At 44.1% G+C, this 13480-nt stretch overlaps 1 protein-coding gene across 8 annotated transcripts in view; it reads right to left on the bottom strand.

The window, feature by feature from the left end:
• The window catches only part of ABCC5 (ATP binding cassette subfamily C member 5), a 33468-nt gene extending 20504 nt beyond the window's left edge, over nt 1-12964 (bottom strand). For 2 of the 8 annotated variants that reach the window (XM_017865890.1, XM_017865880.1), the window contains exons 1-2: nt 12136-12329; nt 8779-8962 (exon numbers count right to left, since the gene is read on the bottom strand). In XM_017865890.1, the coding sequence (XP_017721379.1) occupies nt 8779-8962; nt 12136-12221 (270 nt within the window). In that variant the 5' untranslated portion in view covers nt 12222-12329. Of the gene's footprint in view, nt 1-8778; nt 8963-12135; nt 12331-12362 lie in introns of those variants that run through there. The other 6 variants (XR_001884135.1, XM_017865916.1, XM_017865904.1 and 3 more) reach the window with 6 other exon arrangements.
• Between the last annotated feature and the right edge of the window lie 516 nt (nt 12965-13480).

Here is a 13480-nt window from a genome sequence, read left to right on the forward strand (position 1 = left end):
AGTGGCTCACACCTGTAATCCCAGCACTCTGGGAGGCTGAGGCAGGTGGATCACTTGAGGTCAGGAGTTTGAGACCAGCCTGGCCAACATGGTGAAATCCTCTCTACTAAAATGTAAAATTAGCCAGCCATGGTGGTGCACACCTATAATCCCAGGTACTTGGGAGACTGAGGGCAGACTTGAACCCAGAAGGCAGAGGTTGCAGTGAACTGAGATCGTGCCACTGCACTCCAGCCTGGGTGGCAGAGAGAGACTCCATCTCAAAAAAAAAAAAAAAAAACAAAGGCTAAAATATAATTTGTAAATAAAACTTCCTCTAGTGCCTAACACAATGTGTGTTAAATGCATAGTACAAGGCTTTCAGGGTTCCATCATGTGACCGCCGTACTGCAGAGCCGGCCAGAACTGCTGACCACGGTGAGAAGCAAACACAAAGGTTAGGGGCTGAGCGGCTTGGCTATTTTTCTACTGGGAGACACAACATTTAAGAAAACTAAGTGACTGCTCAACATCATACCTGCATAATACCAATTAAAAGTAAACAGAAGGTTGTCAAGTTCACAGGATTCTTAAAAAAGCCAAACAACTACAGCCATTTATTGGAACCCATTCTGTGTAGTTTATTTATCTCTAAAAGCCTGAGTGTGTCTATTTCCACCACATAAATACAGATTTCATAATAACATATAAATCCTTTTTAGTGAGATTCGCTTTTGAAAACATACCCTGAACTCTAAGGTCAGGTACAGCTGTCAGTGTCATGGCATCTCCTGGCTGGTTCCATGCTCTTTTTGGCAGCCCAGCACACTGGGCCAGAGACAGGCAACAGAGCCATCATGCTTCAAAGAGGAGCCAAGTACTGTGTTCTGAGCCACCGGATTCCAGAAAGAACATCCCTGGAAGCTCACCCAGCCCCAGCATAGTCTGCCGAGTAAGTGTCTCTCCTGGACCTCACCTACAGAGAGGTGAGGCTAAATGGGGACTGGGCAGAATGGCCTTTGAGGTTCCATCCATCTTTTAAAGTACACATGTCAGTCTTGCTTTCTGCCTCCACGAGCAGGCTTTGTTAAGTGGAAGTTCTCATCTGATATCTAATAACAATTGATTCTTTGAACAGCTAATTCAGAAAATAATCTTAAGCAGTTAAAACACATATAACATCTAATCATCTAAATTGGCTAACTCCTTAAAAGGGGGGCAGGGAGGGAAAGGATAAATTTAATTCTGCTCATTAGTGGACTTCAGTGCACCAAATTAACTTCACTTTAGTCTGTAAGCTTAACAATGACAGTTGCAAACCCTTCCGGAGGCCCTGTTTCTTGCGTTGACCTTTTATTTTGACTAAGAGAGAGGGAAAAATGGTAAGACATTAAAGAAAGCATTAACAGAAACCACCTAACGGTGGAAACAAGATTTCATTGAAAAAGTTTCCATTAACCATTTGTAACCTCCAAGTCATCTTAACAAAGATTTAGGTACTTAAAAAAAAAAAAAAAAAAACCAGGAAGCTAATTCCAACACTTTTCTTCCCCTTTGACAGAAACCTCCTTTAACTCATGCCAACAGGCTATATTTATTTCCCTTAAGCAGCACTTCCTAGGAAAGCTGCGGCAGTCTTGCAGCAGACCGCATAAGAGAGCTCATGATCCCGGCAGCAGCCCAACCTCAAGAGCCCCAGCGAGCTGTGGATGCAGTTACCAAGCATGAGAGCCACCTGGGCTCTGCACCAATCGCAGCACTGTTGTTATCTCAGCCCGAGAGCTCTGGGCTGCTATTGGAGACCAATACCTGGCACCAGACCAGATACGGTGTCACACCCAGCAGTGCCTAAGAGACTACTGAGCCTCATAAAGCTTTATGGATGCCTACAGGGAGAGAAAAAAAAAAAATGCAGGTATTCTTACTCATCTTAACCCTGTCCAGAAAATCTGCTGAGTCACTGAGTATCAATCAAGAGAAAAATAATGCAGAGCTGCAAAATGCTAATCTCCTTCCTCCTGCTCTCCTTCCTAACAGCAAGCCGACTCACAGGTAATACTGTTGACTCGGAAAACACAAGGGCATAAACAAATTTACACGTCCTTAGTCTGTAAAGAAAAGCTTTCAAACTCTAAAAGTACAATGTACTAGACAAAACTATTTCATGAAAACAATGGTTGTCTCTGGGTAGAGGAATTAAGGGTGGTTACTTTTTTCCCATAACTTTACACACTTTGTACATTTTCTATAATGAGCCCTATTTCTTTCCTAACAATACATCTTCGAATCATTTCTGGTAAGAGATTAGACCCACATCTTTGATCCCTAACATATAACTTGAGCTCACCAAAATATTTCAAATCACTAATTATGAAAACTCCAACCAAGGTTAAAGGGTCAGCCTACCACAGAACTAAGGAAATACTAAGTAAGAGCCCTGGATTTTATGAATACTTGCTTTGTTACCTTTCCTAGACACAGAATATTCTAATTTGGTAGGAAGAAAATCCCACCAATGACACATTTTTGAGAGAAGGGGAAAAAATAACTAAAGATCATGTGCCAGTAATAAGGGTACATGAACTTTTTTTTTCTTCTTTTTTTTTTTTTTTTTTTTTTTTTGAGACAGAGTCTTGCTCTGTCACCCAGGCTGGGGTGCACTGATGTAATCTCAGCTCACTGCAAACTCCAGCTCCCAGGGTCAAGCGATTCTCCTGCCTCAGCCTCCCCCCAAGTAGCTGGGACTAACAGGTGCATGCCACCACGCCCAGCTAATTTTTTGTATTTTCAGTAGAGACAGGGTTTCACCGTGTTAGCCAGGATGGTCTCAATCTCCTGAACTCGTGATCCGCCCACCTTGGCCTCCCAAAGTGGTGGGATTATAGGCATGAGCCACTGCGCCTGGCCCACTTCTGCTTATTTTTCCATTCTTCCTCCTTTCCCAGATTAGACATGCTAATAAAAAACAAGGCACCCTCAGCTTTGCCTGAGAGCACTAAGAAAACAAACCACCACCCCAATAAAATAAAGCTCATAAAAGCATCTGACAAGCTTTGTCTTGCTTTTGCTTAAATATTAAAGCAATTAAAATCCAAACTCCTTGGCTTGTTATTCAAGAACACACATGCCCAGGCGTGATGGCTCATACCTGTAACCCCAGCACTTTGAGAGGCCAAGGTGGAGGGATCACCTGAGGTCACGAGTTCGAGACCAGCCTGGCTAACACGGTGAAATCCCATCTCTACTAAAAATACAAAAAATTAGCTGGGTGTGGTTGCATGTGCCTATAATCCCAGCTACTCGGGAGGCTAAGAAAGGAGAATCGCTTGAACTCGGAAAGCAGAGGTTGCAGTGAGCCAAGATCGTGTCACTGCCCTCTAGCCTGGGCTACAGAGGGAAACTCAACCTCAAAAAAACAAAAATAAAAAACAAAACGAAAAACACACATAATGTGAAATTCACTGAGGTATTGTACTATAGCTAAGACTTCATACATTTTATGCTCAATACCAACAGGGACTAGGTATCCCTAAAACCCACAACTCTTTCTTTTGCCTGGCAAGTTCTTCATTTCTCCAAATTCTACCCATTCCTCAAGTTTCCAGTCAAATGATACCTCCTCCTAAAGTGTTCCCTGAGAAGCACTTTCTCGTTTTACTAATTCCCCCAGCACCTAAATTAGTCATCTATGTAGAGTACATGTTTGTGAGTTTAAGCTTCTATTGGTGGACAGGCAGGCCCAGCACCAATTTATCTTTATCTGCACCAGACCACTTGGTTCAGTGCTGTGCATGCATCTTGAAGAGTGTTCAAATATTTGCTAAATTAAAAAAATGAATAAACACTGCATCTTAAAAAAAAAAATCAGGGCTTGTGCAGTCATATGAGCTACATGTGCATACACAAATAGGAAAAAAAAGGAACCATGCCTGAATAATCATGCCTCAGGCACAGGAACAGTGTTTAGGAGTAGCCTAGGTATAAATCTTCATGTTAGCTGAAATAACGCCAGCCTAATGCCAGCCAAAGTTAGTACTCAGGCTCAAAGAACTAACAGCAACAGAAGCCACCACTTTATTAACACTTCAGGATGAAAGGATGCCTGCTAAGCCTCAAATTGTGTCACAAGTATTAACATTATAGTCCCAAAGAAAGTGTGTAGGTGTGCGAATGCTTTATTTCAACCCTAAGCATATGTGAGAAACTACAAATATTTGAAGATGTGACTATTAGAGCAATTTTTCCAAATCATATTCCAAGAGAATGATTTGGTCACAATACTAAGAAATGGACAAACCATGTAATCTGCATCTTCACTTCTTCACACCTTGAAGAAAAAAGCACAGCACTGGCCTGAAGTCAGAACTTACTCTTTGGTACTTTGCTTCTGACTTCTGTTTGACACCATTTCTTTTCTTTATTATTTTTTTTTTTTGGTGAGACAGGGTCTCGCTCTGTCACCCAGGATGGAGTGCAGTGGCACAATCACAGCTGGACCTCCTGGGTTCAAGTGATCCTCCCACCTCAGCCTCCCAAGTAGCTGGGACTACAGGTACAAACCCCCATGCCCAGCTAATTTATTTTTATATTTTGTAGAGACAGGTCTCACTGTGATGCCCAGGTTGGTTGTGAACTCCCAGACTCAAGCGAGTCTCCTCCCTCGGCCTCCCACAGTGCTGGGATTAGAGGCATGAGACACCAGCAGCATAGGTCTCCTGCTTCCCGGTTAACTGGACATATCAAAGGCTAATAGTGGTGAATGAAACCTTGCTTTCCACATAAGAGCCACAGATGTATCCTTATCTCTTATTACTTAGAGGCATTTTTTTGTTTGTTTTAAATTTCTGACGGGTAGCAGGCATACCTGGCATCCTGGGAGATCCTGTCCCAGATTTCGTCTCTAACAACTAATACAAAAATGATGGTTATCATGATGTGACATGAAATTGCAATCTCTGCCCAATTAACTGCTTACTTTAAAAAACAAAACTATATGCTTATATAGGAATTCTGCTTCCCAACTACTTACATTATCCATTTTTATACCATCTCAGGCCAGAAAATTTTTTGTCATCTTGCTGGTTCCACCTGTCAGCAAACTTGTATCATGAGACAAGTTAAAGATAAATATATCTGAGAAATTTTGTTTTTTGACAGGTAATAGTCAAGCAGGTAATGGTGTCTGAACTTACAAAAATACTTAGTAGCTATGCATTCATTTTAATGTATATACAAAAATAGATTGAATAAACCTATGGGCTTATTGTTGTTGTTTTGCTAGGTCTAGGCTAAGTAACAGAAAGAGAGTGGAATAAAAGAAATCTTTTAAAAAAGTTCAGAGATTACAAGGATACAGTAAAATCAGGAAAACAGTACTCAAATTTCAAAGTTTAGGAGCAGGGTATGGTGCCACATGCCTGTAATCCCAGCATTCTGGGAGGCTGAGGCGGGAGGCTTGCTTGAAGCTGGGAGTTCAAGAACAGCCTGGCCAACAGTGAGACTGTCTCTACAAAAAACAAACAAAAAAAAATTTAATAAAAAATAAAAGTTCATGGCCGATGTGGTGGCTGACGCCTGTAATCCCAGCACTTTGGGAGGCCAAGGCGGGCGGATCACTTGAGCTCAGGAGTTCGAGACCAGCCTGGCCAACGTGGTAACAGAGAACAGCAGGTAGGCACCTGCTGTTCAGGAGGCTGAAGCAGGAGAATTGCTTGAGCCCGGGAGGCGGAGGTTGCAGTGAGCCGAGATCGGAACACTGCACTCCAGCCTGGGCAACAGAGGGAGAGTTCGTTTCAAAAAAGGGCGACAGAGGCAGAGTTCGTTTCAAAAAAAAAAACAAGTTTAGGAAACATGAAAGAGTAATAAAAATAAAATTCATGTGGATTCCTGAAATTTTATAAAAGTGGTATTAGCCTTCGTATTTCTCTGAGATAAGGCTTCAGTGATGGCTGACTCTGTATCCTTTAGGGTACGCAAGGCCCAGCGGTGCCTAACTGCTGTTCTTCTCCACTTTGTAGAGGAAAAGCTCACTGCTGCCACTGCATACCCTGATGTCAACTCTACTCTAACAAGCTGGGGACACTGTCCCCAGAAATTTCACAGGACCACATACCAGCTCCACAGCCTCCACCGTCTGCTCTGCAAGCCATCCTTTGGTAAGCCTGCTCACTCTCACAGCTTCACCTACATGGACACACTAAAGGCTCTAAATGTTTTTTCCTACCCTACTTCTTGTCTATGCTCTACCTACTGATAATTTTACCCGTACGCACTTCAAATTCAACATCTTCAAACTCAAAATCATTCTTTTTTTTTTTTTTTTTTTTTGAGACGGAGTCTCACTCTGTTGCCCAGGCTGGAATGCAATGGTGAGACCTCAGCTCACTGCAACCTCCGCCTCCTGGGTTCAAGAGATTCTCTTGCCTCAGCCTCCCAAGTAGATGAGGTTTCACTGTGTTGCCCAGGCTGGTCTCAAACTCCTGAGCTCAGGCAATCCACCAGCCTTGGCCTTCCAAAGTGCTAGGATTACGGGCGTGGGCCAACGTGCCCGGCCCAAACTCATTCTTAATATCTCCCTAATCTCCTTTTCTTCCCTTATGTCCATGAATAGGTTTAAATCCTTACCATCAATCCCAGACACCCCAATGCCTCCCTATCTTCTAGAAACACCTTTCCTCCATCCTCATTTCTATGCTTTACAACAGAAGCCTGGCCTGACATGGATGGGCAGAGCCGCTTCCTGACTGCTCCCTATATTTGATCTCTTTCTCCTGTACAGGTTTTTTCTGCATTGCTTCAAGACTAATCTAAGATAAAAATCTACTCTCAAACATCAGTAGCCATTAGGGAACTACAAATTAAAACCACAATCAGATACCAGACACATCTATAATAATGGCTTAAATAAACATTATAACATTGAGTACTGGCAACAATGTGGAAAAACTGGATCATTGCTGGTGGGAATGTAAAATGGCACAGACACTCTGGGAAAGAGTACTGCAGTTTCTTACAAAACGAAATATGCACTTACCATATGACCCAGCAATCGCAGTCCTGGGCGTTAATCCAGAGAAATAAAAGCTTATGTTCACACAAAATCCCGTAACTGAAGGTTCAGAGTACCTTTATTTATAATTGCCATTAACTGTAAGTTAATGGCAATTATAAATAAAGGTACTCTGAACCTTACACTAACTGTGTCTAGCACTCAGAGGGTATTCGACAGTGTTTAATCAACATAAGGTCTAGACAAAAGGACATGAGGAAGTTATAAAACTGGCACCACGAGAAGTATTTGACACTGATTACATTGAGCCTGTTTCTTTGAAGTTAAATCTGAACGGAAAAGCATTCTATAATACACAGTAGGGTACAGAGAAGACTCATTAGCAAGAAAATGTTAATTAATAAAGCAATGGCTTTAACACAACCAAAGAGGGAAACATAGTATCAGGCTAAAGAAAGGCCAGTGCCAGCTGCAAAGTCTGTACTTTTCTCAAATTTTCACATAACAAATACACCAACATAAACCTCAACTTCCTAAACCTAGTCCATTCTGCTTTATTAGGTACTTTTGTAAGAAAAGATATGCTTTTTTTCCTCAGGAAAAAGAACATTTTCTCCAGGTGAAAATGCATCTTCATTATTTCCCTTGGAGGAAACTAGATTATTATCTAAAGACTGCTTAACTTATGAATTCGCTTGAAAAACATACTGATTATCCCACAACTATCTAGAATTGTTCTGAAATCTGAGTCTCTCCAAAGGATTCACATTTTATTTTATTTTTCATTTTTTTTGGAGACAGAGTCTCACCTGTTGCCCAGGCTGGAGGGCAGTGGCGTGATCTCGGCTCACTGCAACCTCCGCCTCCTGGGTTCAAGTGATTCTCCTGCCTCAGCCTCCTGAGTAGCTGGAGTACAGGTGCCTGCCACCACGCCTAGCTAATTTTTGTATTTTTAGCAGAGACAAGGTTTCACCATGTTGGCCAGGCTGGTCTCGAACTTCTGACCTCAAGTGATCCACCCACCTCAACCTCCCAAAGTGCTGGGATTACAAACGTGAGCCACTGCACCTGGCCAGATTCACATTTTAAACACGGATGACAGAAAGTACAAGAAAACACCAAGTTTGTTTAGGTACATGAATGAAGCTTAATTGGCTTTATATTCTCTGTCGTCGCCCCATGACCCCTCCTCCTCAATAAGTTGTCTTCTCTTAAGCACAGCCTTTTCAGAAGGCACCAACATAGAGTAAAAGCGAAAAAGAGGAGAATGCTCAGCACCGATCAGGTGGGAAGCTGAAAGCCAGCCTCTCTTCCACGTATTGAGTGCTTACTATGGACCAGAGACTCATAAATAACCATAAATTCTTAACAGTAACCTAAAGTCAAAAAAGAAAATTACTTTTTTTTTTTTTTTTGGAGACTGAGTCTCACTCTATCACCCAGACTGGAGTGCAGTGACATGATCTCAGCTCACTGCAACCTCTGCCTCCGGGTTCAAGCGATTCTTGTGCCTTAGCCTCCCAAGTATCTGGGATTACAGGCGCCTGCCACCATGCCTGGTATTTTTGTACTTTTGATAGAGACAGGGTTTTACTACGTTGGCCAGGCTGGTCTCGAACTCCTGACCTCAGGTGATCCACCCACCTCGGCCTCCCAAACTGCTGGGTTTATAGGTGTGAGCCACCATGCCCGGCCAAAAAATAAGTTTCTAAATTACGCATTATATGAAAAACAGAAGACGTGTTTTAGTACAATAAGCAGATAAGAGACTCGCAGGAAGGGAAACTGACCGGTCGAGTTCTCCTGAACTTGGAATCTTCGCGGTCCCTGTGCGGCCCAGAAGTGCTGGTTCTCTCCCTCACACTTCTATACCCAGGACTGGGGATGATATACTCTTTTCCTATGTCAATATCCTTCATCTTCTCTGAGTGGAGGTTCCAGGGCTCACAGACTCTTAGTTTCACATCAGAATTCCTGAAATTAAAAATTCATCAAGAAATAGATTATTTCCTAAACAGTACTTAACCATATGTTCAAGTGCCTTAAAATACGGAAAACAAACCAAAAAAAAAAAGGCAAAAGTACTAAACTTTCTACTGTTATAGCTACAAAATTAATTTTCAAAATAGTTCAAAGATTTTCATTTCATTTTTTTAAAGAAAAAGAATCAGTATAAGAGAATCAAGAAAAATTACCTTCTCCCACTTCTAAGGGAAAAAAATTTAGAAAAGTAAACACACTACTAAAGAGACACTCACTCTCTTCAACTAAGCTCAAATCCAGTGTATACAGCATATAGATAGGTTGGTTTTTTTTTTTTTTAAAGACTTCATAGAAACAATTTCAGTTTGTCCCAAGTATTAAAAACTCTACAATTTTAAGTGGACATCATTTCTCCCACTAAATTTTACTAAATAAAAACTTACCAAACACTTATTCTACCAATGATATATTCCATCTCTGCCTTTTTATAATTAACTAATGGGTTAGCTGGTGTTATTTTAAAGCTCCATGAAGTTATACAGTTAAAACAATATTATAACTTCAAACACAAATTCCCTGGGTACTGAAAATGTTCTAAAACTAGATAGTGCTAATGGTTGCACAATGCAGTGAATACACTGAAAAAAACCCACTGAATTGTATACTTTAGAAGAGTGAATTTCATGGCATATAAATCCTACGGCAATAAAGCTGTTATTAAAAAACAATAACAAAAACAAATTCCCCATCCTGTATTACTAAGTCTTACCTAGTTTTTACCTGAAACTCTGTTCTAAACCACTGCCTGCCTGGCTAAGTCTAATCAATATCCTGTATCAACTCAGGTCACTTAAAAACAAAAAACACATACATACTTCTCTAAAATGTTTCCTCCCCCCTCTAAGAAGGGTCACAGCCTCCCAGAGACAAGCTGAGAAAACACCTTTCAGACTAGCCTCCAACGGAAATTAAAAACGTGTAGCCGTGTTGCTTTCTGGATTCCATAAATCCCTAGCTATTACTGTGACTTAAAAGTACTATTTCTGCAGCACAAAATTCTAACCATTATAATGCATTTTTTAGGGTGTCAGATAAAAAGAGAACACTTAGTAATCCTCTAAATAAAAAAGACTAACTCTCCTCCACAAAAACAGGTTTCCAGTCCAAAGAAAGCTTGACTTCTTGCCTTTCAGAATTCTGGTTCAAGTACCCTAAGTTGATATAGCTGTTACTTATCTTTAAAAAAAAAAAAAAGTCACCTTGTCCAATGACAAACTACACCATAAAGAACAGCGACTCACCAAGCCAGAGCGCAGCAATTCACGTCATTGAGACCTCATTAAGGCTAAACTATAAACAGACCTGGCATCTGCCAGTGTCCCCAGTGTTGAGCTGTAGCTGTAGATCAGAGTAACCTTCTTGTTACGAGAATCACGGAAGTCTAACCTTCCCCTTCAAGGGTTCCCTAGCTTAGCTGATTATCTGGAAAAGGAAACGATTAGTGCTACCTTTTTTAAAGGTGGGGGTTGGGGTGGTTAGCGGTTTGAAAGAGAGGTGGTCATTGGAACTCATCCACTATACGAAATGCCATGTCAAGAAGAACACGAACATCATCTCAATTATCTAAGCACCCATGATAACCAAAGATTCTTTCAACCACTTTTATTTCAAAGGATAAGGCAGAATCAGTGGAGCACAGGAGCAGAGAGGGGCAGGGAAAAAACGACTTCCCTGTTATGACACAAATAATGACTGTTTTGTGCCTGGAGTGACTGCTGTGGTAGACACTGCTAAACTATCCTAAGGGACCAAGTTATCCTATGTATGAAGGGTGTGGGGAACAGTGTTCCATTATCTCTAACACACTCATCTCTACTTTCCTGGAAAAAGAGGCACAATCAGGGGAGCAGGCAGGCCCAAAGTAGGCACAAAGTTACTGTCTATGGCCTTGAACATAAGGACACCATCGTCTGTGTATCTGGAACATAAAAGAGGGCACCCCACGTGGAGGCCGGCGAAGAGCTGGGAATCCTGACAGGTTTGGAAAGAAACAAAGCCCCAGTCTGAAGCAAGCAAGCAAGGATGGATCCCCAGGTCAGCCTTTTTATTGATACTATTTATATTTCCCTATCTTCTCGTGTTCTCCTTTGAAGTTGTTGGAAAATCTTTTTTTAAATGCTCACTTGCCTCAGCTATCAAGAGAGGAAGAAAGAGAAGGGATTTTTGTTTGTAGAAAACAAACCTGTTGTCCAGACCTGTACAAGGGTAGAAGCAGAATAATCAAAGTGGGAGGGCCCCAAAGAAGTCCCAACAGGGTTGAGGCCACTTAGCTGACCTTTTTTTACCAAGATTCTCTTTCCACTGATTAAAGTGTCGACAGTCTCCCTACACAATGATACTGATTCAACTGCATGGCAGGAGGAGAGTTGCACGGGACTACACGAACTGTTGCCTGGCCAGACTGGTGTGTGCAAGCTGCAGTCATCCCAACACTCCTGAGTAGGTTTCCATCACCTCCAGGCCCTCAAGCTGCACAAGGAAGACACCACGCTAAAGGGATACGTATTTACCACACCCACTGTAATCCACTTGTTGCGTCTCCAAGCAACCTCACCTTTCATGCACGCTGCAGGCCCCAGTAAAACCTAGCCATCTCCTCCTCCAAGACCTCCTGAAACTTTCCCGGTCGTTCCTGTGCCCACCTGCTTCCAGCCCCTCCGTCTGTGCAGAAACCAAATGACCCGTGTGATAAACACAAAGCCACCCGCAGCTCTGTGTGGCAGAAGCGAAAAGAGCACTGGATGACCGTGGAGAGACCTGGGCTACGTTCCCGGCTCAGCCACGGGTTTGCTGCGCGTGCTTATGTCACGTACCTCCATTTACCCGCTTGCAAAAACGAAGGGGATGACTTACTTCGAAGGTCGCTGGCGGCTCCACTGCGGGTTGAGCAGGGTGCCCCGAGCCGCCCGCTGCACAGCCTCCCGGGTGGGCGCTTCTCTCAGACTGGCTTCGCCTGGGATGCCCGGGCCCTAGGGCGTTTCCACAGCCCGCTCCGGCCTGGCCAGGCGAGCGCGACCCACACCCACGGCCCACGGGCGCAGCGCCCCCTGGCGGCTGCGACCAGAGACGTAGCCCGCGACCCTGCCCGCTCATCCCGACCCTACCTGCCAGTCTTCCAGCAAACGACCCAGTCACCAGACCCCGAGCTCACAGGCCTAGGAGGCAGCGGCAGGAGACCGGGGGAGGCCATATCCCGTTCCCCAAGTCTCCAGTGTCCCCCGAACTGCTCGTAGCCCTGGCCACATCTCGCCACGCCCCGAGGAAATGCAAAGGGGTGATCCCCGTGACAACCGAGCTGGAGGGCAGGGGTGCGGCAGCAGCCATCACCTACCTGCGCCCCTGCTCCAGGACAGCCGCGCCAGCCTCTCAACCACACTCCCGAGCATGAGCCCCGCAGCAAAACAAGCCTTTATAGCGGCATCGGCCGCCACACCGCGCAAGCGCGCTGCACAAAGCATTCCCTAGGCTGAAGGGAACTGTAGTCCGCCTTCCGAGAGCCCGGGGCTGCGGATGCGGCTAAGAACTACATTTCCCAGAAGCGCCGGTGACATCCCGGGGGCGGTGCGGGCTTCCCCTCTTCCCACCGAGCTCCCGGCTCCGTTCCATCCTTGCCCGTGCCTCTGCGAGCCTGTCTGGAATCTTCTCCGAGGTTGTGTTTCCGGGGGGAGTCGGCCGGGAGGCTTAACCGTGGTCCTGTGTTGGCACACAGTGCTGTTCGTAGGCAGGGCAGTCCCGACCCTGCGTGGCCGTGCAGCTGCCAGAAAAGATCGTGAAGGTCATCGTAGCCCGCGTCTAACCCGTTGAGAGTCGTCAGGCCGGCCAGCCCCAGTTCTTATCTGTTGTGGCAGATATGATTGCTTGCTCATGGTTCGACCCTGCATTCTGCGCAGATACCGACTTTCTCACTTTAACACCAACTGCCCATCAATGTCTCGCTGCCTGGTCTCTAGATAATAAAATGCCAGGATCACAGTCTTAGAAGTGGCAAGAGCCTTAGAAATGGTATGCTAACTCATCCTCTTCTTTTTATAAATGAAACTGAGGCTCCCGGAAAGATTGATCCCTTTATCAAAGATCGATCCCTGTTTCATCAGTACGTTCAGCATCATTAAATAAAAGCCACTGTTGAGTTCTTCCCTACCCTGTATCCGATGCTTTACATACCATTCTTGTTTCCTTTAATCTCCATTACAGCCCTATGAGTAGGTATTATGAGGTTTTGTTTGTTTGTTTGTTTGTTTGTTTAAGAAGGAGTTTCGCTCTGTCGCCCAGGCTGTAGCGCAATGGCGCGATCTCGGCTCACTGCAGCCTCCGCCTCCCGGATTCAAGCAATTCTCCTTGCCTCAGTCTCCCGAGTAGCTGGGATTACAGGCGTCCACCACCACGCCCGGCTAATTTTCGTACTTTTTTAGTAGAGAAGGGTTTCGCCATATTGGCCAGGCTGGTCTC

This window comes from Rhinopithecus bieti, unplaced genomic scaffold, assembly GCF_001698545.2.
Source record: "Rhinopithecus bieti isolate Rb0 unplaced genomic scaffold, ASM169854v2 scaffold_2432, whole genome shotgun sequence".
NCBI classification, from domain to species: domain Eukaryota; kingdom Metazoa; phylum Chordata; class Mammalia; order Primates; family Cercopithecidae; genus Rhinopithecus; species Rhinopithecus bieti.